At 39.9% G+C, this 26,344-nt stretch overlaps 1 protein-coding gene across 2 annotated transcripts; it reads right to left on the bottom strand.

Moving 5' to 3' along the window:
• Positions 1–898: 898 nt before the first annotated feature.
• Positions 899–25,206, bottom strand: C1QTNF3 (C1q and TNF related 3). Of its 2 annotated transcripts, none has more exons than XM_025387806.1 (6): positions 24,203–25,206; positions 16,987–17,098; positions 14,614–14,768; positions 9,961–10,090; positions 5,366–5,465; positions 899–2,193 (listed from the first exon to the last, which is right to left on the bottom strand). In XM_025387806.1, the coding sequence occupies exons 1-6, from the start codon at positions 24,836–24,838 to the stop codon at positions 2,034–2,036; spliced, it is 1,293 nt and encodes a 430-aa protein (XP_025243591.1). In that variant the 5' UTR covers positions 24,839–25,206; the 3' UTR covers positions 899–2,033. The 2 variants fall into 2 exon arrangements, with proteins under 2 accessions (XP_025243591.1, XP_025243592.1); XM_025387807.1 differs by having other exon boundaries at positions 1,147–2,193; positions 24,422–24,621.
• Between the last annotated feature and the right edge of the window lie 1,138 nt (positions 25,207–26,344).

Here is a 26,344-nt window from a genome sequence, read left to right on the forward strand (position 1 = left end):
GAGTGCCTGAAATAGCACAGTATCTTTCATAAAGTAAATGTTTATTAATTCTAGCCACATCGTTTAGAGTTTACATTTGCATATTCCATCCTCTGAATTATTTTTTTTACATTTTCACTTCAGCTTTTATTCATGATACATTCGATAAAATTCCTTCAGTATAATCTCTTTGTTGTCCGAGGGTCAAATATAGTGTTTTCTACCCTGGAAAATTATCAAAGCTGATCATTATGTGAAACAGTTCTACACCGTATTACATCCCTGAAGCAAGCAGAAACTCATGTGCTTTGTTTGCAGAGTTGCTTTAAGATTTAGAATTTGCCACCAGGCGCGGTGGCTCACACCTGTAATCCCAGCACTTTGGAAAACCGAGGCAGGCAGATCACCTGAGGTCAAGAGTTGCAGACCAGCCTGGTCAACATGGTGAAACCCTGTCTCTATTAAAAATACAAAAAATTAGCTAGTCCTGGTGGCGGGTGCCTGTAGTCCCAGCTACTCAGGAGGCTGAGGTAGGAGAGTCACTTGAACCCAGGAGATGGAGGCTGCAGTGAGCTGAAATCATGCCACTGCACTCCAGTCTGGGCAGCAGAGTAAAACTCTGTCTCAAAAAAAAAAAAAAAAAAAGATTTAGAATTTGCAGACACCTACCTACTGTTTCCTTTTTAGCATCTCAGTTTTGAGACACTTGTGAAATTAATCTTCCAAGTATAATTCTGGTCATAGGTAAATTGTGAAGGCATTGGAAATTGTCTGCACCTTTTCCCATCTCTGTTGTAAATCAGTTTCCCACACACCTGGGACTTGTTGCCTACAACCAAACCTTGTGTGTCACTAAGGTGAAAACTTAGAATTTAAGCATGAACATTACAAAGACTTCAGGTATGTGATAAAAAACCTCTTTCCTCAGAGAAATTCAGATTTTATTAGTGAGCCCTCTAAACATCAATGTCTTAAAGCGTTGAAATTATAACAATGGAATAACTGAAAAGTGAAGTTTTCTGGAGTCATGTGACCCTGCTGTGTGCCCAAGTCATCTATTCATATGGCTGTTCACGTCACCTGCATGAAAATATTTTCACTTTGTGTTAACCATAGTGATTTACAATTGTATGACTATTAAACTTTATTAAAAACAAGTTTAGAAAGTATCTTTAACAAAGGTGTGTTTATTTCCATATATTGCTCATTACATTTTTCTTGCCATAGTTTTATCTAAAGCCAAGTCAAAATTTTTCTCTAAGGTATTTATTAGTAGTGTGTGTTCTTCAGATATAAAATCCCTCTGGTCAACATGCAACATTTGAGTATCTATTGGTACTGTATCTCTATGAAATATTTATGACATTTGTTAATAGCAAACCTCAACCTCCTGACCCCACATCCGAAGTTGGGGGCGATGTGGGGGAACATAGACAAAATTACAAAAACATTACTGGTCAAGCACATTGCAGCTAAAATCTATTGACTTTAAAATAGTATTGTATGTGAATTCAGAGTTTTAACATATTTGTGGATCAAAAGGAAAGGATCAAAGGCTAAGCTGAACACAGAGGGCACTAAATTAGCTAATAAGGCAGCTAGTGTCCCTGTTCTTGCCCCAGCCCTGTCATATCACTGCATCTTATTCTCTCAAACGTTATAAAGAATGATGAACTTAAAACTTCACGGGTTCCTGAAAATTGGTATTAAATTAAAAGCAGAGCAGCCAAAATTCTTTGCAAATGACTTCTCTGATAGAAAAAAAAATATTTCCAACCTGCTTCAGAGGAGAATCCTCTTTTAGGTGCCAAGGAAAGAGTGATAAAGATGCTGAGTGTATTAGTCAAGGTCATCTGAGAAGACTACTTTGTGGTTGATTCTTCTGAGCCCCTGAGTTGTCCAACATTATTGGTGTACCTGTAGCATGAATAGCATTGCAACCAATAACTTTTTGAATACAGCATGTAAAACCCTAACTTGAATGTTCATCAGATCATAACAATATCAGCTCAGCTACAAGTCTTCCCCAAAGTGGAGCTATTCTAGTCATATATTTACTTAGTTTCAAAGAGCAGGAATCCTGCAAAGGTGGAGAAGCGTTGGTGGTCCCCATGGAGAGCGCCATTGCCCATTCGCAGCCAAACTTCATCCCCTTTGGCTAGCTTCAGCACAGCATGGTTGCTGGATGTATCTGATTTGCCCTTCATTTCATAGCTGGAAAGAAAAAGAGGATCAAACTACTTAGTCTTTGCCATGAACAGCCAGCTCTTCACCAAAGTCTGTGCTCCCCTTTTCCCCTTTCCACAGGTATAATCCTGTGGCTAAGTTCTCAAAACAGCCTGTGGGCAGAAATGACCTAAGGCTGGCGAGTAACACTCTCACAAAACCCCTCCCTGATCCTTCTTATGACTGTCTGGAATGTTCATGACAATGACCAGAATGATCTTAGAAGCCATATGTTAAGTACTGGGTTCTTGGAGACTGTGTGGAAAACAGCTCTCTCTCTTCCCTGCTCCAACCCAGAACAACCCTGGACTGTTTCATGAGAAGGAAAGAAAGTTATAATATGTTTGAGCTATTCCACTGGGTTTTTGTTACAGCAATTTAGCTTCCCCTAACTAGCTAGAATTTGGTACAAAAGGAGACTGTTCCATAATGCAAACAAAAATAGGCTTGCACTGGCTCATGGTCAGGCAAGGAGCAATGGGGAAACAAATATCATGGTCTGGGAAAGCAGAAGATCCATGTTACACTGTGCAAAAACATTTGGGAAAACATGTTAACTTGGAAGATCTAACGCCTGTAGGCTAAGAAAGGGAAGTGACTGGAAAAAGCCAAAATACTCTGCTGCTTTTAGAAAGATGTTGCTACAGAAGATGAGCTTAGGCAAAAACTAACTTGTTTGAAGAAGAAGAAGAAAATAGTGTCTATATGGTTGGGGCCTAACAAGGTTAAAAAAGCCAGGTGTTTTTATACCTGGAAGAGCAGTGATAAAGTTGATGTTTTCTCCTTAAGACTGCTCATTTAGCAGCCATGAAAAAGAATGAGTTCATGTCCTTTGTAGGGACATGCATGAAGCTGGAAGTCATCATTCTCAGCAAACTAACACACACAGGAACAGAAAACCAAACGCTGCATATTCTCACTCATAAGTGGGAGTTGAATAATGAGAACACATGGACACAGGGAGAGGAACATCACACACCAGGGCCTGTGGCGGGGTCGGGGGAAAGGGGAGGGAGAGCAAAGGGGAGAGAGAGCATTAGGAGAAATACCTAATGCATGCAGGGTTTAAAACCTAGATGATGAGTTCATAGGTGCAGCAAATCACCATGGCACATATATACCTATGTAACAAATCTGCACATTCTGCACACGTATCCCGGAACTTAAAGTAAAATTAAAAAGAAGAAAACTGAAAGACTACTCATTCAGTCAAATAGACACAGCTGTGGCACAATCTGATGGATTAAAAATATTGCCTTTCTACCCAAATCTATTGCTTTAGAAGGCCTCAGGGTAATTCCATTAAATTGAGAGAAAGCCATGAAGACAAGGAATAGCAGGCTGAAAACTGTCAAGACAAGTATATGGAGTGTGGTTTAGTAACACATGTAACTGACTTGACTTAATCTCTTTAACAAACGAAGTAAAAGCCAGCTAAGTAAATAGAGTAAATAGAGTAAAAAATAGAGTAAAAGCCTGCTAAGTAAGTTTCTGAGGAAATGGGTTTACCAGAGACCCAAAACTGGACTCAAGAGGCTTGGGATGTTTGACTCAGCCTTCAAAGTCGCACCAGCAGGAAGTGGGCTGTGAGAGAGCCCTGAGGAGGGCTTGCTCACCTTTCAGATGCGCTACAGAGAAAAGCAGACAGAGAAGACCCTCCTAGAGGACAGAAGCAGGAGCCAAAGAGAAAAATAGCCAACAAACCAATTTGATGAAAAGGACTGCTCATTGACTAGCTCAGGGCTTTGAGCTGGATGCGTTATTTGTGCTTTACAGGCTGTCTCCCATAGGGTCAGAGCGATGGGGAGACATGTATTCTAAGTGTAGGAAGAAGAGTTCAGTAGATATTTGGAAGCCAGAGGGCAGAGAAGGCTAGCTGTTCACCAGAATCCCCTTTCCTTTCTTCCATTGGCGCTACAATTCCATGTCACCCTTGCATTTGTTGGGTGGAAAACAATGTGACTAAGTTCTCTGAACAGAATTCCTGATCCATAAACATTTCCACAAGCTTGCAACAGGAACCTTTTTTCCTTCTGGCTCTGGCAATGACAATGACCAGAGAGAATTTCAAAGTCATTTTTTTTTGTTGTTTGTTGTTTTTTGTTGTTGTAATTGTTTTTGAGATGGAGTCTCGCTCTGTTGCCCAGGCTGGAGTGCAGTGGTGCCATCTCGGCTCACTGCAAGCTCCGCCTCCTGGGTTCACGCCATTCTCCTGCCTCAGCCTCCCGAGTAGCTGGGACTACAGGCGCCCGCCACCACGCCCGGTGAATTTTTTTTTTTTTTTTTTTTTTTTAAGTAGAGACAGGGTTTCACCGTGTTAGCCAGGATGGTCTCGATCTCCTGACCTTGTGATCTGCCTGCCTTGCCCCCCCAAAGTGCTGGGATTACAGTGTGAGCCACCGCACCCGGCTCAAAAGTCAGTTTTATAGATAGCAGAGCTGCTTTCATCAGCCTGGCTTCCTCAAAAAACAGGAAGAATAAACCCATTCCCAACCTGCACCCCTCCTACAACCCCTCATTCTTTCCCAACCTGAAAGTCTTCCCTGGACTGGTCAAGAAAAATCAACTTCTAGTGGGTTAGAGCTACTGGATCTCTTAGTTGTAACAATTTCACCTACCCTGACTCATCTTTCTGTCTTTTGGCATTTCAAATACATCTTCCCACTCAGATTAGGCTCCAGAAGTAAACACAGCAATTATCACACATCATCAAAAATAACAGAGAAATGCTAACAGCCACAAAATATTTCATAGATAACTCATGGCCCATTTAATTGTAAGAAAGGTGTTGGCTCTCTGCCTCTCTGCCACATTCCAAGCTAACATCAGAGGGTGTGGGAGAATGGGAAAGCAGAAAAAGGGACAGAAAGAGAGGAGAAAAATAATGATTTATAAAAATAATCCAAATGATTGGTTATGAGGAGTGCTGCTAGTAATAAATGCAAGGCCTCTTATCAACCTGCTGATGCTCAAGTTCATCAGATTTATTTCTTCCCAAACAATAATGATGATAATGTGGCCACATTGGTGCATGAGGGCTCGTATTGAGGACAGGGCCATGTCAGGCTCTATTGACTCCTATACACTTCCCCGTCATTAGGTGTTCCTTGAACAAACAATGGCAGCATGGATGAGACCCGTGATAGAAAAGACCACTCACCTATACATGCTGAAGACTGTATTGCCATTGTGCATAAGGTACACATACACTTCCTCAACATCTTCATGCTTCATCATGCTGAAGGTGAAGAAATACACACCTGAAAAAAGCAGGTATTTATCCATGTTGATATTAACATATTATACACTGAGGACCTGGAGATACCTGGAGATTTGCCAAATGCCTTCGCATGTCTTTTATTGATATTCTTTGTAGTATGGTGTTTCTCCTTGGCCTTAATCTGCAGGAATGTCCCTTTATCTACTCCCCTTCCAAGTGCTTTCAAGTGTTTTGAGACTTTCTCAATGTGTACACTGTGTATCCCGAATAAGACTTGGAAGTCTTTAAGGGAAGAGGCCTACCTCATTTTAGCTGTATCTCACCACCTTGTGCCCTGACAAAGTGCTTAGGGCAAGGTAGGTGTTGTTCCTGGGCATAGGTTAGCTATCATCCGCATCTACCACAGAACTCGTGTTACCAAGGTACAGAGAGGTTTGTGGTTAAACAACGATGCTCCGTAGCTTAAGAAAATGAGCAACTATAACAATACAACAGACGATTATACTCACCAAAGGGGTTAGCCAAAGATAAGGAAATCCCGGAGCACAGAATAAATGTTTATGAGTTATAAAGATATGGTTCTGGTAATTTCTTATGCTATTCCTTGTATGTTGGTGAAATTATATACAATAAACAGAAAGACCCAACTTAGACTCAGTGACAGGACCTTGTCACTAAAAGTCTGTATCCTCTTCATTTGAAAAAGACCAACATATATTTTTGAAGATTTGAGTTATTTAATAAGAGCCTAGGGCTCCTAATTGAAAGCAATATAATATGACCTAATATACTCTAAATGCCAGCACACAGGATACTTTTACTGAATGATTAAGAAGAATCCAATAGCACACAGAAAAAACAAAAGGAAAATTTTTCAAACTCTAAATGATCTGGGATTTTGGTGTGCATTTTGGAAAGGTGAATGAACATAAGTCATCAAGCTCTTACTGATTTCCATGTTACATTTTAAACAAATGGCCTTTCAAGACAGTAATCCAGAAATAGCTTTAATAAAAGATAGTTCTATTTCTTTCTCAAAGGTGCAATCAAGTAAGATGAAAGTTGTAAGGGTTCCGTGTCAATTCACCTGATTCTAAGTCAGATTAAATGAAGAAGTATGATGGTGCTTTGTCTAGTGCCAAGAACGCATACTCAATGTCCTGGGAACAAAGGAAATGGCCTAAAAGTTTATCATGCCTATTCATATGCCTAGAGATTGGCCCACAGATGAAAAGTAAAGGCAGATAAAAATTAAAAGCCTCAAGGAAAATAGTTTATATGTGTTTAGTTTTTCACGTTTTACAAAATTTCATATTAGACACATACACATACATAATTTTTAATACTTCAAGAAGATAAAACTGAAATCAAAATGACAGGAAAATATATTAGTTTTTCTTACAAAATCATGACAACTGTTAAAAATAGATTGCAAAAACATGTTAGAAAGAGTAGACTAAAACACCAGATGGTGAATAAATGAAATGCCTGGAGTTGGAAATACCGAAGTTAGTATGTATTATACCCACATGTGACTTTCCTGCAAGGGAAGCTACTGAAACCAGAGGAGACACCCTTGCACTACAGTTTGGTGGTCTTTGTGTTGCTGTAATTTCAAAAACCAGCCTTCTCTGTCTCTTCACTCCCAAAGTTGGAAAGGATAAAATGGTCTTTTTGCAATCTATTGCAAAAATGGAGACTGAAACAGAAAACTGTGAGGGTCAAATGACAGTGGTATCGCTAGAAGCTGAACGTCTGGCAAGAGAGCTCTAAAAAACTAAATTCTTACTTAGGTTTCAGTTATAAAGCCACTTAATTCCATGGAAATGTGGAGTAGGTATTTCTAGTCACTAATATAATCTGTGGCACAGATAGCATTTAACGGAATAGTTATAAGAAAATTACCACGTAAACCTTCAGAGCAGAAAATCACATAAGAACATTTAAAGATGATTTTCATGACATTAAGGTGTAATGAAAGATTGCTTCTATCATTTCATATCTCAGTTCATTTCTGACTTAAGTTGAGAAGAGAAATAAATCAAGGTGCAATTAAAAGCATTTGTGAACATCTGACAGGGCCACTGCCTCCATCAGAAGTTTCTTCCTTTTAATTCTGGATACCATATAGAGAAATGAAAAGAACTGGAAAACAAAAACCAAATAAGTATCCACATTCTGCAACACTAAGAGACTGGAAGAAAATCAACGAACTTCAAAAATACCTGTAAGTGCTGCCAAATGCCCCTGAGGGTGGACAGAGTCATTTGGAGATAACACAAGTTTGGGCTGGGCTCTGAGGAGGCCAGGTGACAGCAGGTGTCACACAGTGCCAGGAGAAATGCACTCTCTTATAGTGAGGGCCATGTGGAAGTGCAATGCTGAAAACAAGCCGCTGTGAACAGGGCCGAGCGGAAGCAAAGGCTGCGTTTGGGGCGATGGTTGCTAGATACAGTGTAGGATGTGGAAAGAGGATCTGCAGTGAGTGGCCAATCTCAAAATTTGCCAGCAAAAAATAAATAAATAAATAAAATAAAATAAAATAAAGGAAAAAAAAAGAAAGAGAAAAGAAGGAAAGAAAAAAAAGGACTCCCGAAGGCAAGGGAACCAGAAAGCATAAGACTGGCTTCAGAAGCTTTCAGGGACCCAGTGCAGTCTGGAGAGGCAGTGGAAATGTGACCAAGGAAAACACACATCAGGGCCGTACTTAAAAGAATCCCTTAGTCCCCTGGCAGCAAGGGAGGGAGCCTTTGAGTTATCTAGTCTAGAAACTGCCCTGGTCCTTTCTTCACCAAGAAACTAGAGCATATAGCTGGTCTAGGAAAATCCAACTCATTCAATCATCACTTAATTTTTTAGGTAGAAAAGAAAAGCAAAAATGACCCTAATGTATTAACTATACCCTCCAAGAAAAAATGTTGTCATGTAGTGGATGAAAAATGTAGCCATGAATTTATACTAATAAAGCAAATACCTCTATGAAAGAACATTATAGAACAATAGGTGCGAACCCATGGTAGAAATGGCCAGACAATAAAAGGAATTAAAAGTTGGGGGCATCAGAAAAACCTGGTGAGATCTGAATAAAGTCCATGATTTAGTCATAGTATTGTACCTAGATTCATTTCTTTATTTTAATAATTGCACTTTGGTTATTTAAAACGTTAATAGTAGGGGAAGATGGCTAAAGAAAATATGATAACTTTGTATAATATTTTTATAACTCTCTCCTATAAGTCTAAAATTAATTCAAAGTAAAATGTTTGTAAAATGGGATTTTCTATTTATTGACTGTCCAGAAACTTGAAAGCACATTTTGTTGATAAGGCTATCAGGAAATAAGTGCTTTCATATCTTAACAATTTAAGTATATTGGTACAACCCTTACAGGGAGCAATTTGGTAAAATTGATAAAAATTATGGATATGTTTATACTGATAACATTCCTGAAACTTTAGCCTACAGATGCACCTGTAAGTGATCAATTACAAAGTGGTATATTCTTGCTGGCATGGTGGCTCACACCTGTAATTCCAGCACTTTGGGAGGCTGAGGCAGGCGGATCACTTCAGGCCAGGAATTTCAGACCAGCCTGGCCAACATGGTAAAACATGGTAGTCTCTACTAAAACTACAAAAATTAGCCAGGTATGGTGGCCTGGGTCTGTAGTTCCAGCTACTCGGGAGGCTAAGTGGGGAGGATCGCTTAAGCTTGGTAGGCAAAGGTGGCAGAGGTTGCAGTGGGCCGAGATGGCACCACTGTACTCCAGGTTGGACAACAGAGTGAGACCTTGCCTAGAAAAAAAAAAAAAATCCAGCACCACCACCAAAAAAAACCAAACTGGAAACAACCCAAATGTCCAGCAATAAGGGAATCATTAAATATACTTTGGTACATCCAGCTATAAGAAAGAAGATGAAGTAATGATGTGAAAAGATTTCTAAAATATATTGCTAGTTTTTTAAAAAAGCAAAACACAATCAGAATGTAGACTGTCCTAGCTTTTATACAGAAATGTGAGAAGATATATTTGTATTCATTTGCGTAAACAAACTCTTTTAACTTTTTAAATAAGTAAATGTATTACCTGCTCAGTTTCTTTTAATTAAAAAAATAGGATCAGGCACTCCTTGAGGTGGTGGCAAGGGGAGGAAACAGTTATGACACATTTAAACTGAGAATTATGTTTTAAGGACTTTTAAAGTCTGAGGTAACTATGTCCTCTTAAGAATTATTTAGCTCAGTCTAGATCAGAGTTAATAATATTAATGACTGTGGCCATATTTTAAAAACTATTTTTGTGTTTTCAGATTCTAATTCGTTTACTTTGAAATCCAATAGAAATCTATATGAGCTGTTTGGTTTAACTTGAATCAGAAAAAAATAACTACCTTAATGTCTTCCTTTATTTCATACTCCCTTCCTCCTTCTTTTCCTCCCTCCCTTTCTCCATCCCTCCCTCTCTTCTTTCCTTCCTTCCTTGTCTTTATTATTACATTGATTAACTCAATCTTTATCCAATGTTTCCATCTCACCTGATACTGGGGCCCCAAATCTACCAGTCATGACATCAAAGAAGTTTCCAATGTTGGTCTCAACACTGCTGAAGATAATCCCACTGTTCTGATTGCTGAAGTGTGTTGCCAGAGAAGCCATGAATGCAATCTAGGAAAGAATTATTGGTCAATAAATAGGCAATTTATCTTAAAGAGTCAAGTTTTTATGCAGATTAGTGTGTTAAACATTATACATAACAGCAAGATTGGGAATAAACATCAATCTATGGAGAAAGAAATAAATAAATTATGGTAATTCCTAACACTTGAATGCCATGCAGTCGTTAGACTGACAATGTCTGAACATAGGTTTCAAAGATTATTTGTCTTTCAAATGATTTTTGAAATATTAAAATTCTGTTATCAAATAATACCAGAAAAATTTAGATGAAATTTTCCACTTACAGCCGTGAAATGCACATTATCAAATTCAAGGATGTGAGAAACCCTATAGCCAAATATTTTAATTTTGGTAACCCTGCATTATTTTTTCCCCAAGAGATACCTATTAATTTAATGTTTTTCTTTATATAGACAAGTTCTCACTACATTGCCAAGGCTGGTCTCAAACTCCTAGGCTCAAGAGATCCACATTCCCTGGCCTCCCAAAGTGCTAGGATTATAGGTGGGAGCCATGGTGCCCAGCCTATCAATTTCCAATGAAATTAATTCTTTGAATACACTTTGAGAATTCTTGATGCTGATCTAAATGTGCATCTATATAAAATGAGAAAATATCTTCAATACACTGTTTACTCAATAAGTAGACAACACAAGATCATTATTGTCTGATACCAGACTTTATTAACTGTGTCTGTGTAGATGGAGTTATTGTGTGGGCAAATTCAGAAAAATATCTGCAAGAATATTCTTGAAATTATTAATAGCAGGTCTTTCTTGGTAGAAATTTCATGGGAAAGTTTTCCTTTCTTCATTACACTTATAATTTTCAAGTTAGCATGTATTAATTTTATATTCAGAAAAAAAGATACAAATTTTAAAAATACAGAATTTTACTTATTTACATGAACAGACATTTAGGATAGATAGATTGTCGTTCATGAAATAAAGTAATAATATGTATATATGTTCCCATCATATTTAAAAGTAACATGTATATAAGTACGCATAAATCTGAAAAGTTATGTAACTGTATGTTAATAGTAATCATTTCTGGGCATGTTTTATTATTTTTGGCCCAGAAGTTTTCTAATTTTTTTAATGATGAAAAGATATTACATGAATAACTTTGAAAAGGTAAAAAGGAGTGTTTGCGGTTATCTAAAATACAGAAAAATGGTTTACTAAAATTAACAATATTTTTGAATATTAGAACAGCAAAAATTTTTCGGCATGATTTTGGATGAAAAAATGTAATATTGGAATTGCAAAGTTTAGAGATAGGGGAATCTGAGAAGTCATTTAATGGTCAACACCCATTTCTGGGAATGGTTACAAATACTTTATGTGTAATCTTTTAAGGGACTTTGAAAGCCTCTGCTCAATCGGTAAAAGATCAGCAAAGAGAATTAACTTAAGAAACCAGCTCATATTGGCAACCAAGATGCTCTATGAGTTTGGGAATAAAGCTGTCTACTTGGGCCCAAAGATATGAGATTAAGGCCCATCTCTCTTAATTCTGTCACTTGGCAAGTCATTGAGTAATTGAGCCTCAAATTTCTATATCCCTTAAGTGGAGAATGGGGCACTACTCTTCCTCCTCCTGGCACCACTACTACTATTGTTACCACCTCTATACTACTAATGTCCAAAGACAGGGTTGAAGTTCAAAATACAAAATGTTAACAATAATTTTAAAAGCCTTGAGACAATTCCACCTGTCAAGAAAAGCTTTTGTCACTATTCACAATAGCAAAGACATGGAATCAATATAAACTCCCATTGATGATAGACTGGATAAAGTAAATGTGGTACATATACACCCATGGAATACTATGCAGCCATGAAAAAGAATGAGTGTCCCTTGCAGGAACATGGATGGAGTGGGAGGCCGTTATCCTTAGCAAACTAATGCAGGAACAGAAAATCAAACACCGCATGTTCTCATGTATATGTGGGAGATAAATGATAAGAATACGTGGACATATAGAGTGGAACAACACACACTGGGGCCTGTGGGAGGATGGAAGGTGGGAGGAGGGAGAGGATCAGGAAAAATAACCAATGGGTACTAGTCTTAATACCTGGTGATAAAATAATCTGTACAATAAATCCCCATGACACAAGTTTACCTACGTAAAAAACCTGCACATGTACCCCTGAGTTTAAAATAAAAGTTTTTTTAAAAAAAGAAAAGGTTCTGCTTAAACTCACCATTGAAGAATGACTTGTGAAAGTCAAAGTCAAAAAACAAAACAAAACAAAAAAATATACCCTAGAGATCACTTACTGTATAGAGATAATCCCCATTTTACACTGCAGTGTATCATTATGTGCAGAAAAATAAAAAAATAAAAAAAAGAAAGTCAAAGTCAATCCTTCATCCAAATGAGTCATTGAAACTGAGTGTAAGTTAGATTAATAAATTCTTTAACTTGCTGGGACCTTCAAAGAATGTGAAGTTCCCTCCTTCACAATCTGCCTACCCAAATGATTGTACTGTGATTTTAGGGTAAAATAGCTGATGGGGCAAATTTAATAATTGCCCAGAATGTTCTCTATCAAACTGGCTACTCTAGGGCCCCTTCTCCATGGTTTACCATTCATAGGTTCTGGGTTAGAGTGTCTAGCTTTGAGATGTGTATCTTCTGTCTTACTAAATACCTTAACCTGGCTGAGTGGCATCTCTAGCCTTTTTGTTTGTAAATTTATACTGGCACATGGATCCCAGGTTGCTGAAATTATTAAACAGTATTTGGCTAGGCACGGTGGCTCACACCTGTAATTCCAGCACTTTTGGAGGCTGAGGCAGGCGGATCGCTGGAGGCCAGGAGTTCAAGACCAGCCTGGCCAACATAGCGAAATGCCGTCTGTACTAAAAATACAAAAAAATTAGCCGGGCATGGTGTTGCGCACCTGTAATCCCAGCTACTCCAGAGGTTGAGGCAAGAGAATCGCTTGAACCCTGGTGGAGGCTGCAGTGAGCCAAGATCACACCACTGCCCTCCAGCCTGTGCACACACACACAAAACAAAACAAAAGTAGCATTCATTTAAAAGTTGCAAAACCCACAAAAAGCAGTGAGAGTAACACACTAACTATTCAAGTTATTTTAAACTTGAAAAACCAAAGCCCAGAAAAATGATGGAACTTATACAGGGTCAAACAACCACCATACACGCAGAAATAAAAGACAGTTTCCCCCTAATTGATCTTTCAGGCAAGAATCGTTTTATAGTGTAGTTCTTCAAAAATCTCTCATGTTGCAGGATTTTATCTCAGTTACTTTATTTTTATCCACAAGTTACTTTTTTTGGGAAGACACTAGCCAGAAAGAAACTTAATTTTTTAAAAATGCTAGTTTTCAATGCTGATAGCAGTCCCCTGGAGGGGATCTATTTCAAAATATTAGCCCTCCTCCACCTTCCAGAAATAACCCAAAATTAGTAATTTGTCTTGTGACCTAACCTCACATTTACAAGTTTAAGATGTTGTTGGCAATAAGAACTTTAACAGTCATTTAAAAAAGAGATAAAGAATAGATGGGTACTTGAGCTTGGGATAAAATGTACACTTTTAACCTCATAAATTGATTTTTTAAACTTTATGCTGAAATGAATGTAATCTGGTCTGGAACACTGAGTGGATGACTCAAAACTGAAATCGTCCATTGATAAAGAAGATTCTGACAAGAAAAACTCAAGTAAAATTTATACCGCAAGGTCAAACGTGGTGGCTCAAGCCTGTAATACCAGAACTTTTTTGGGAGGCCAAGGCAGGCAGATCACTTCAGGCCAGGAACTTGAGACCAGCCTGGCCAACATGGCAAAAACCTGTCTCTATTAGATATACAAAAATTAGCCAGGTGTGGTGATGCATGCCTGTAATTCCAGCTACTAGGGAGGCTGAGGCAGGGAATTGCTCAAACCTACGAGGCAGAGGTTGCAGCGTGCCGAGATCGTGCCACTGCACTCCAGCCTGGGCAACACAGAAAGACTCTGTTTCAATAAATAAATAAATACAAATTATACCACAAAATCTGAGTTGAGAGAAAACATATATATCAATATTTATGTATGCATTAGTATATGTAAATATAACAACATTAATAAATAAAATATTGTAACCAGACATTTCACCATTCCATTTATATATTTAAATGTTTATATATTTGATTTGGCCCTAACTCTTATTACATCTTATTACATTCTTAAAAAAATCTCATTTCAGAAAACAGGAGATTAATTTATATTCAGGGTTGCCTTGGATTTGGTCCTATGTGGGTCTTAGATTTCACTCTTCATAAATGTCTCCCTAAGAATAATATCAAAGTCCTCCTTTTGGACAGCATGGGCCTTATGCAAACATCCTGTGATGTAGAAGAACAAACTGAGACTCAGATTTACTCAGGATTGGGGAAGACTTGAGGAAGCACTCGAACATCCTGATTCCTGGCCCCTCGTGGTCAGGGAGGTTGGAAAGCCACCAGGAGATGTACCGAGGATGGTTTACCTGAAGTTCTGGTGGAATCCCTGGGTAGCCCTTCTCTCCTTTGGGGCCATGCTGCCCCCGCTCCCCTCGAGGCCCCAGGTCACCTTTGTCGCCCTTCTCACCTTTGGCTCCTTCATGGCCGGTGGCTCCATTGTTGCCATTGTTTCCATGGTTTCCTTAAACAACCAGATATCATCACATGAGAAAACCCAGTCGCTCATACTTACCATCCATTTCTAGACAAACTGTCCAAACTCACTTATGAAAGGGGCCCATTCGAAACAATCCCAACTATAACCAAGGGATATCATCATCTAAATAGGGCACCAGGCTCTGAAAGAAGCCTTAGATACCCTAAAGCTCCAAAGCCTGTTCATCCTTTGAAGCAAGGCTTAGAGGAAAAATTGTGTAGAATTCTAATTATGACATTATCATTTAAAATAGCCAAGACTGGAAACCACATATATAATCACCAATACTAGGAGGGCATGATGTGTTCTAGAAACTATGTTATATAGTCATAAAAAAGAAGGCTGAAGAAAAACATTTAATGATATAGTGATATTCATGATATTTTTAGATTTTAAAGTTATAAGTGGCCAGGTACCGTGGCTCACACCTGTAACCTCAACACTCTGGGAAGCCATGGTGGGAGGATCACTTGAGCCCTAGAGTTTGAGATAAGCTTGAGCTATATGGTGAGATCCCATCTTTACAAAAACAGAAATTAAAAAATTAGCCAGGTGTAGTGGTGTGCACCTGCAGTCCCAGGTATTTGGGAGGCTGAGGCAGGATGACCTCTTAAGCATAAGAGGCCAAGGCTACAGGGAGCCTGGATCATGCCACTTTACTCCAGCCTGGACAAAGGAGCCAGACCTTGTTTCAGGAAAAAAAAAAGTGATGAGTAAATAGAGATAACATGATACTCTCTTTGTTTGGAAAAAGATATATTTATGTATTATATCCATAGGGAAAAAAAGACAAGAATAAGTTACAGAAAAATATTCACGGAGATTCTTTTCTAAATGTGGAACATGAGTAATTTTCATGTCATTCTGTATATTTTCCTGTCTCTGAAGTTTTCTACAAAAAACACATACCACTTTTACAACTGAGGAAAAGGTAAACTCATTCATTAAACAAATTACAGCAATGATTTTGAAAGCAAGAGTTGGAAAATAATTTTAACTTTTCCCTTTGCCACCAAGAGACAATTTCTACACCTCTTCTTTGTTTTTAATGTTTGCTAAATTTCAGGCTTTTTGCTGTTTATTTTGCATGCTACTCTTGGTCGGTTATCATACCAGGCTTACAACCTTTCCAAATGCTCAATACTAAATTGAGCTAATTAACATATGCATGAACTTTGACTGTGTTTACAAATTAATGTGTTCAGTGACAAAGCCATTTCCTGGTTAGAAAACATTTAACCAAGGCCAGCCTTATGTGTAACCTCAGAAGAGTTAAGACCTGAGAAGATTTTACAAGGGTCAAAATAGTCTCTACCCTACATCATTGCACCTGCTGGCTGCTGTCCTTGATGGCCAATGACATAGATTCCAAGCCAGTAAATGTAGCTTAAAGTTTAACATAAGATTTTCTTGCTGCAAATTTGTTTTTGTGCAAGCAGCTACTCAAAAGTAGAAAAAAATTTGAACCACATTTGATCAATATTAACATCAATGAGAGTAAGTCACAGAAGAGCCAGTGGACTTTGGCCAGACCCTGAGATGAGGTCCTACCCTAGGGGTTAACCTGAGGATGAAGACAATAAAACCCAAGGTAGGCTTGAGAGCCCCAAATTGAGGGGACCTGGGCTACCCTTTCCTGGACTGACCCAGGTACCAGCAGGCCCGCAGCACTTCCCTGTGCCTGGTGGCACTGGTACAGTACAGATGGCTGAACTGTTGGCCTAGTGGGGTCTGATGTAGCTCCAGAGCCTTCCCCATGCCACTACATGGTACTGGAGCCTAAAAATGTTTCCATGAGGCCAAGAGTGGCATGAGAGTCAACTGAGAGATGACTGAACATGGAGAGACCTTGAGACTGGAGGAAGAAGCACTTAGCAGGACCTAGAGTCACACAGAAGGATGCACAGCTCAGTGACTGGCATTGAGATGGCTGTAGCCCAGACCGGTAAGCTTTCGGCTGTACTCTGCCCTTCATAAAGTGCGCTGTGGCAGATATACTGGAAAGAAGACTATGACCTGATCGTTTCAGACTCAGTGCTGGTGAGGAGACTCTCAGCCTATGAACATGGTACTCCAGGATGCCATGAGTCTAGTGGATCCTTTGGATCACACCGAAGTGATCCCAAATTATTTAGGTTTGCCCTTTCCTCCTACTTTAGCTCAGGCTGCAATTAGATTGACAGTGTGTCTTGCTCATCCTTACCTGGAATGCCAGGAGGGCCCGGTGGCCCAGGGGGGCCTTGGTAGCCTCGAAAGCTGTAGTCTCCATGACAACACTTACTGCAGTCTGGGGGTAGTCCTCCGGTTTGTGGAGACTAAAAAGACAGAAAGAGAAGCTTCAGAACAAAAGGTACTTATGAGCAATTAGGATTTCTAAATTTTCACTGACCTTGACCCTTAGGCAAGCTTAACTCCAATCAATCACAGCAAGATCAGAAGAGATGGGATGTGGCGGAGATATCAGTGGCAAAGGGTCAGGGAGTAGCCAAGGTCAGTTGATGATCAAAGGAAAAGGCAACGAGAAAGTCAATAGAGGAAGATGCTCTTTGAAAAGGTGTGTGGGTGGAAGTGGGAAGTGGGGTCCTATTTCTGGAAAGTGCCTTCCTGTTGCTACTGTAACAGCAAAGAAAGAAACTCCTTCAGAAGTGGACTTGGAAGCCTTTTTTCTTTTCCAACTGCCATAGCCCCAGATGTAGCTAAATTGAGTAGATGGTCCTCAAATTACAAGAATTATCCACTTCAAACACGATTTTTAAATGCTTACTATATCCATGATACTAAGTCAAGAACTAGACTAAGATTTCCTGGAAATTCTGAATAGTAACACTGGTTTTTCAAACAGCCATAGCACACTTAAATTGTCTTAGAAAACGAAAGAAATAAAGTATTCTTTAGTCCAATACATTTATTTATTTGTTAAACTGACAACTAGAAATTACATGTATATTTATCATGTATAACATGTTGTTGTAAACTAAGTACACAGCGTAAAATACTAAATTGAACTAATTAACATATACATTGTCTCATATACTGTTTTTGTAGAGAGAGCACTTAAAATCTACTCTCAACAATCTTCAAGAATATAATACATTGCTATTAGCCATAAGTCCAATACATTTTTATTAATTATCTACATCTTGAAACAACTTTAACTTTATAAGTAAATCAACTATTTAACATGATTTCTATTTCCCACATTCCACTTTAAAATGTGAAATAATTAGGCCAGGCATGGTGGCTCACGCCTGTAATCCCAGCACTTTTGGAGGCCGAGGCAGGTGGATCACCTGAGGTTGGGAGTTGGAGACTAGCCTGGCCAACATGGTGAAACTCCATCTCTACTAAAAATACAAAAATTAGCCAGGCATGGTGGTGCATGCCTGTAATCCCAGCTACTTGGGAGGCTGAGGCAGGAGAATCACTTGAACCCAGGAGGCAGAGGTTGCAGTGAGCTGAGACAGCACCATTGTACTCCAGCCTGGGTGACAAGAGCAAGACTCAGTCTCAAAACAAAACAAAACAAAACAAAACAAAAACTGTGAAATGATTATCCCACTCTTTGAACCAATATTTTATAAGCATTTAATGGGTACTAAATATGCTCAAGTATGATGCCGAGTGAAATGCTTATTTACACAAAGATAAATTTCTAAAATATATGCTGTCTAAGAGCTAAAGACTTAGTGGAAGTTGATTGGCAGAAAAGTTAAAGTTGCTTATGAAATTTGAACTCTCATCTAAATTGGCAACTTGCCTTTTAATTATGTCATACAAAATACTCGTGGAAATGTTCCTAGACATCAATTATAATTCAATGGTCTTTTGAAAACAGCATGTTGTTGCTAAGAGATTCATGAAAAAAACGAAGGAAAGGAGGGAAAAAGGAGGACAGGGAAGAAGAGAAAGAAAAAGGAGACACAGAGGGAGGAAAAAAGAATTTAAAATTCAAGTTGCATTTATCACTAAAAATTTAAGCAGAAAACTGGGTCAAAACTTCACACCGTTAAACATTTAGACCTTACTTTCTTTTCTTTCTAAAAATGGGCTTGGATTTTGTTCTTACTCTCTCACTGCTTTTTCCTAAAATTTTCCACAAAGCTATTCAGGGAAAACACTGAACAATATCTGTAGCACAAGCATTCTCCTGCAACAGCTCAGAACCCAAGTCTTGCTGATCAGGAGCTATAACTTAGAGCTAACTCCTAGTCTTGTCTTCAGTCTACCAGGCTGAAACCTGGACAAGAACTAACTAGAGAGTATGAAAACCTTCTGTCAAATTGGTAGGGGAAGAAAAAATCAACTAAAGCCATTGGTTTGAGGTAAGGGATTTCATCTCAGTGATTTTATCTGAGGGATTTCAGGACACTTGGAAAGTCAAAGACACCACGGCACGCCCCACTTTCTAATCCAAAATTGTAATCTGAGAAGGAAGGATTCCATATTTCCTGTTATGGTTTTGCTAATGTGAAATTCAGCCTTTTAAACCTCAGAAAATCCAGGGCTCTGCCAATGATGAATTTTAAGGATGGAAAAGGGAGGAGAAGGAAGGAAAATCCTCAAGTGGAACCATTGATGTAGGAATGGAATGGAAATACTGAAATGCTTAGGAATGTTGAAACACCCACTGGACTGAAACTAGAATTTCCATCATGGTGCTGCGTGACCTTAGAGAAGTCACTGTTCTCCAGACATCTTTTTTGTTTGTTTTGTTTTTGGCTATTAAATTGGAGGATTGGATGAGGTGGTGTTGGTGCACAGAAAATGACTCTTTAAAATACGTGCTTCAACGTGTTGAGTGCTTTGGAAATGGAAGGCTTCAGAAATAAGCCATGAAGATAAGGTGAGCACAGGGAGGATGGAAGGCTCTGTGGAGCAGGACAAAAGCTCACTTGACCTTGATTTTCAGTATGAATGCAGATCATGAGAGAGGGGCCTCATGATCCTTCTGACCTTTAGTGTTTTAATAAAGAGGTGTTGGAAGAGCTATCATAGGGAAAACTGGCTTGTGGCAAATCTCTTATTAAAAAAAAAAGAAGAGAAAAGAAAGAAAGAAGCCTCAGATCCAAGGTCTCTCTCTGACCTTTCCCTGCCTCCCAGTCTCTCTGATCCTCTTTCCAGAAGTGCCGGGAGGGACTCTGTCTGGAATTTCTTTATTTGACTAAGGAAGTGTCTTTCCAAAAGAAATGCAATTGTCTTACGACCCCCTCCTTAGGAATCTCATCAAATAGCCAGGAAAGATCAACCACTGGAGAAGCAAAGATACTGGGAGTCGTCACAAGGCTCAGACAGGCTTTTCTTCTATTTCCTGAGGGCAGCTAGAAGCCATAATCTGGGAAGCTTTAAGACAACCTCTGTTCACAGTAAATTTCTCTCCCTTCCCTTCTTGACACTGTTACAGTAGGTAGCTACTCAGACATGAGCAGGGTAGGGGAGGGCTCTACCTGACCAGGAATGTCAGGTGATCATCAGGTGATGATCAAGTGGCTTTTAACTGTCTCTAAAATAATAATTGGTTGCAGCCAGTGCCAGGGAAAGGCAGTCTTCATAAAGATAGAAAAAACCTGAAACTGGTTATCAGCAGCTTCCCAATAAGATCTCAGGAGTTGGGCAAGTGGGCTCAAGCATGTGCACTAAGAGGCAAAATGGCAGTTTAAGTGGCAAATGACCACCTAGGAGCATTTGGCTAGTAAGGGAAGAATACCTCAAGTGAGCATGCTTACAACTCCAGTAAACACACTGTGCATGCTCACCTCCCAAGTAAGTGCTGGCAGGCCACTGCACATGTGGACAACCCACCCCAAGGGAAGAATCAAGGCAGAAGTAATGCAAGACCCCATGAGTATGCCAATGTAAAAAACCCCAAGTCAAAAGGTCAAACCGTGCACTTGTCTTTCAAGTTGCCCATTTGGCCCTCTTCCAAGTATACCTGCCTTCCTGTTGTTTCTGCTCTAAAGCTTTTTAATAAACTTTCCTTCCTGCTCTAAAACTTGCCTTGGTCTCTCCTTCTGCCTTATGACCCTCAATGAGGAGCCAAGAATTGAGGTTGCCGCAGACCCACATGGATTCACTGCTGGTAACAACACCTCCCCCAGGGCTCAGAGGAACTTTGTAATTTACTTCTACATTCCCCAACTCCCCGCTACCCTACATGGAAGGGTGTGTAAGCATGCATACTGCATTGGGCTATTGGGAAATCATCCCCATGTGATTCCCGTGTGCTATGCACATTAGGTAAATCTGTATGTGTTTTTCTCCTATTGATCTGCCTTTGGACAGTTCATTTGCAGAGAATCTTCAGAGGATGAAACAGGAGATTTCCCACTTTTTCCCTACAATCGTCTTGCATTTTTTTCCAGCTCTACAATGCAAAGATACTAAAGTATTTTCCAAAGCTTCAAATAATAATTTAGAAACATTTTGTTTTTAAAGTCTAGTATCTAGGCACAAGAATTCAGCTGCAGGAGATGAGGTTGCTCAATGCTAAAGTCAACTAGGATTGGAAGTGCAAGACCAGGCTATTTGAGGGCGCTTTAATTGCACAGAGCTGCCACCAGAACAGTGAGAGACTTCTGGTTGCTACTAATCAGGCGCCTCATGAGAACCCTTCAGCAACATTGCATTACAGGTTCCTTCCTCTGGCCTTGTCTTTCAAAGTTCAGTCGAATGGAACAATGCTTGTGAGCCTTTTGCTGGAGCTCTTGGAACAAGTTGGACAGGATGTGTTAATTCAGAAGTTTTCTCCTAGGTAAGGGAAAATTACATGTAGGTAGTTGCTATTTATGATCTCCTTAAGTTTATCATCCCCTTTCCCAAAAGCGGGTCAAATTTGTATGAGAAGGCCTGTAAATCTGCAGCATGGGAAAAAGAGTTTCTCTCTAAGACACGCTCCATCAATTTTGTAGATGGAGGCCTAAGGGTAATGATGCAGAATGGAGCTCTACTACTAGTCAGTGACTTCTAGGAAGGAGAGTCATAGCTCCTTTTTTTAAACCTCCTGCCCCAAAAAAGGGAAAAGAAAGAAGAGGAAGGGAAGTGGGAAGAGGGAGAAATGGGTATCCAGGAGAAGGAGGGGAGATTGATAAAGGTGAATGACAAAGAGGCTGCAGAGAAGAAAATACCAGGAAAAGAGAGCCCAGGTCTGCCCACCCCGGATCTCTGGCCATTGTACTCCACCATGAACCCACAGCCAGAGCATCTTTCCAGACCATATATCTGATTACCTCACTGTCCTGCTATGAACAAACAAAGCCTAGCTAGCAAAGCAAAATCTAAGCTCCTAAACCAGCCAGCAGAATCCTCCTTGTCACTAACATCATGTAACACCCCGTCCCCACCAGTCCCCACCAGTCCCCACCCCTGCATCCCTAACCCAGGAGCTTCAGCCACAGCCAACCGCTCACAGGATTTCCAGTCCCTGTTGCAACACTTTTTTTTTAAATCTGCTGTGGATAGTCATTCTTTTAATCTCATCTTTTGAGATCCAACTCAAAGACTATCAGTACTTTGACAATTTTGCCCAACTGCCTTTTATGTACTGACTTTATTTAACACATGGCATTTAATTAAACTTAATTTAATTAACAAAAATTTATCTCTACTATAGCACTTCAGGATTGTTTGGACATGGGAGCTCAGGCAAATTTATCTTTATATATCCCTGGCCTCCCTTTTAAAGTTTGGTACAAAGTAGAAACACAAGAAATGCTTGGGAATTGAATGAATAAGAGGAAAAGTGAATTGTGATCAAAGAAGAGGGACAGGGGAAGTAGGGAAAGAAGGAAGAACGTAGCACAATCCTAAATTCAATCTGTGGTCTCCACAGCCATTGGTAGAGGAGTTTTATTGAAAACTTCCAGAATATCAGTAACTCTAAATATCCTCAATATCTCCTGTTGGTGGTTTGTTTGAAAATACTTCAGGAACCTAGAAGCTAGAGTGAAGGAGAAATGTGATTTGGATTTCAGTGGCCTGCTGGCTGTCGGTTGTCAGGACATAATGACCAAAGACAACCTTTAACTTCCTTCTGCTTCCTCTGGGGGAATCACACTGCCATGGTCAGGAAGGATACCATCTGTAAAATGGAAAGTCCAGATCAAGTCTTGGACGGAAGTGAAAATATCTTCACCACAAAACAAAAACAAACAAAAACCCACACACAAATCAGTGTTAATCATTACCCTTCAGCCAAAAGATTGTCAGATGCACAGACAATCTCTAAAAGTGGCTTTCAAAAGATAGGATCATATTTAGAGATTATCACTTCTTCTATGGCTCCTTAAAGAAGCAATTTTCTCTGGATACATCCCCCACAGAATGGTTTGGACAACTGCATTGTGTGGTCAAGTTAAAAGTTCTGGGTTAGTTTCAGATCTGCAACTGATTCTGTGTATGATCTTGATCTGATCATATAACCAACCAACCCACCCAAACTTCTGAATCTATGGTAGGAAGGATTTAGATTTCAATTACATGAAATTCTTCAGGTCCTATTTAATGCATTAAAGTAATCAAATCTTATAGTAAAAACCTATGTGTTCAAATATCATGTAACTCAAAGTAACTCTTCTTGCTCCCTGCATCAGTTTTCAGCACACTACACGCCTAGAGGGTAATTCAAAATATGTCTCGTCATGTACTTAATATTTTAAATTACACTGAGTTTCACCAATTTGCAATTCACTCTACTGAAATCTTAACTCACTCTTGTACTACCAAGATTTAAAGATATTTCCTTAGAGCTGAATTTATAACCTGAGAAATACATCAAGTCCTCTGTGATTATCAGGCATCAAATCATGCTATAAGGTTTGCATTTCGAACAGTTTATTTTTTATTTAACTCTTTAATTCTTTTTAAAACAGGCTGAACAGAGAAGCTTAACAATCTAGAATGCTATAAATCAAATAAACAAGACTGCCATGAAATGTGACAGCACACTCACAAATCAAAGTAAAAAAACTTTGATTGCTTTTGACAAACTCAAAGGGCAGCTTCTCCCTGCTGGAAGGGGTTAAGAAAGTCCAATTCTCTTAAGAACAACAAATGATTGTCTACAGTGACCCATCTATCTGCATGGGTCAGCACTCCTTTCCGGACCAACAGAGCAAGAAAGAAATCAAGTCCCAGCATAGCAGGAAGCTGGCTGGCCGGGTTCCCCTTTCTGATGGGGTGATGCTACGACCACTATCCCATCACATCATGGCTGCCTCTGATGATTTTCTAACAGAGACCAACAGTCTCTCTTGTACCGGAGAGCAATCCAGAAAGAGATTCACAAGCAGCTTAGCAAACTTCTCAGAAGCATTCACTGATTCTAAGAATCTTAGCCAAAAAAAAGAACAACAACAACAACAACAGCAGCAGCAACAGAACTCATTAAGCTTTCACAGATATCCTTAGAAGAGAATTCTGAGTACCTGGCCCCAGAATGGGGTGATCTGGGCTAGGTCATCTACCTCGGGGTGCGGTAGCTCATCTGGTCTCAGGGATTTTAGGTCTGTAGAAGTGTTATTATCCACAGTCCCAGTTTTAGGATGGCTCCGCTCTCTCACTTTCTCCCTCCTGGAGCCGCTACGGCCAGTCTGCTGGTGGCTTTGCACTATTCTTGCCACCACTTTATTAGTTCTTCCGCTCACCTCCATGTATTCATCTTGACACAGGCAAAAAGGGAGGAAAAACAAAGCCAGCAATTGCCAATAGACGAGCTGCCTCCAAAGCATGATTCTCAATAGAGCCTCAGAACTTCCCTGAGAAGACAGCAGGGCTCCAGGAGCGTGGTCTCCTCGGGCAGATGCCAGGACTGGAGCTGAGAGCTGCAGTGGCGGAGTGGTTTTATACTTTGGTGTGTAATAAATAAGGCTGTAGGCATGCCAGAGTGACAGCAGCCCTCCTCCCCAGGCAGAACAGCCCCCATTCATCATTTTCCCACACCACAGGCAAGAACGATTTGTGTGCACAGTTCCCAGTTGGCGAAATTCATAAATGTCACACCTTGGCACGTTTCTGTTGAAGTGTGAAGAAAACATACACAACCAGCTGGGAACAGAGAGCATGTGTCCAGCGGTTTGCTTTTGTGATTAGACATGGAAAGGCTGTGTATTTGCAGTCTAAAAAGCCTTTTGGAAAAACCTACCGTTGTGCTTGCCAGGAAATTCAGGCTTAACTGCATCAGTTTCGTCTGAAATGGCAGTGGGAACCCATTCAGGGCTTTCACGACAGCTCTTGCTTTCTAGTTGTACTGTTAGTATTTCCCCACTTTGGCCCACTTAAGATAACTCATTTCCCCTTCCAGAAGGCAGTGGCAGAAGGCAGTTAGTTGCCTACAAAACACTGAGCAAGATTCAGGTGCAGTGCCTCTGGGTTTAGCAAAGGTATTTCGCTATCCTCAGCTTTACTTCTTTTCCCCATGACTTCCCAAAAGCCAAAATTAAATCAAAGTTCACCAAGTCACTTATTGTCAGATGAAGATATAACACTCTGCTTTGTGTTAAGAGAAGGCTGTCTCTGGCTCCTCTTTCTTTTGACATATTCTGATTTAAAATAGAAACGGCACCAGGTACAATGGCTCATGCCTATAATCCCAGCACTTTGAAAGCCCAAGACAGGAAGATCCCTTGAGCCCAGAAATGTGAGGCCAGCCTGGGCAACTTAGCAAGACCCTGTCTCTACTTAAAAAATAAATAAATAATAAAATTGAAGAAGTGGAAAGCACCAAACACATTATTTCGAACACAGCATACCCAGATCAAGAGGATTCTCATGTTCTTTGCTTTAGTTGCTATACTTTTATTAATTCAGCCAAAAAGCTAATGGACATTCCTAATTGCTTTGGGATAATAAATTAAGAGAATTTAAACAGTCTTGTCATCAAAAATTGCTTCTATTTACATATGATTTTATTTATATTACTCATTCACTGGCTTAAGAAAATGTCACTGGCCTTCTCTCGTGAAAACTGGAGAGACCCAGGACCGTAAAGAGCATGGGTGGCAAGCGTCTGATGAGAAGGGGGCGATGCAGCACTGTGGGAAACTGAGGCTTGGAGAAGCTCAGCCTGCTGATGAAGAGTCAGAGCAGGTGGGAAAAGGGGAGAGAAGAGAGAGCTGCTGACAGCTGCCCCCATCGCTCAGCCAAGGGCCTGAGAACCAAGAGCCATCTCTAGAAATGGCCAGAACTGTCAAAAGCTAGCCTGGCTGCTCCTGCAGCTACCAGAACAGCCGCTTCCAGAGTCCACACTTATACATGGAAAGGGTTTGGTGCTGGAGATGGAGAGAGAGAGTTACTCTGTGAACTAAAAGCTCTCCAGGCCACAGTTCAGGGGCCTTGGAAGTCATGTTCGGTCCGAGCAGTCAGTTCCCACCTAGTAGGGAATTAAAAACTCAGCCATCTCCATGATACAAGTCTACCCTTGAGCATCTAAACCTTCCTCACTGGAGGCTTCCTTGAGTTCTATCATGTCCACCGTTAAAAGGTAGATGTCCCTGGGAAGGGAAGTGCGTCAAACTGTTATTCTTAGTAACTGAGGATTTTCTTCCCAGACCTGGAGCTGGAGCTGGGGA

The sequence above is a fragment of the Theropithecus gelada genome, chromosome 6 (assembly GCF_003255815.1).
Source record: "Theropithecus gelada isolate Dixy chromosome 6, Tgel_1.0, whole genome shotgun sequence".
Classification (NCBI taxonomy): domain Eukaryota; kingdom Metazoa; phylum Chordata; class Mammalia; order Primates; family Cercopithecidae; genus Theropithecus; species Theropithecus gelada.

What these genes read in the sequence shown, in the direction of transcription:
- C1QTNF3 (XM_025387806.1), bottom strand. Translation starts at nt 24,838, where the DNA reads ATGCTCTCTGTTCCCAGCTGGTTGTGTATGTTTTCTTCACACTTCAAC. An exon ending in TCACCCCATTCTGGGGCCAG is followed by an intron (nt 17,099 to 24,202) that starts GTACTCAGAATT and finishes CTGTCTTTTTAG; the next exon opens with TCTCCACAAACCGGAGGACT. An exon ending in GGATTCCACCAGAACTTCAG is followed by an intron (nt 10,091 to 14,613) that starts GTAAACCATCCT and finishes ATTCTTTCCTAG; the next exon opens with ATTGCATTCATGGCTTCTCT.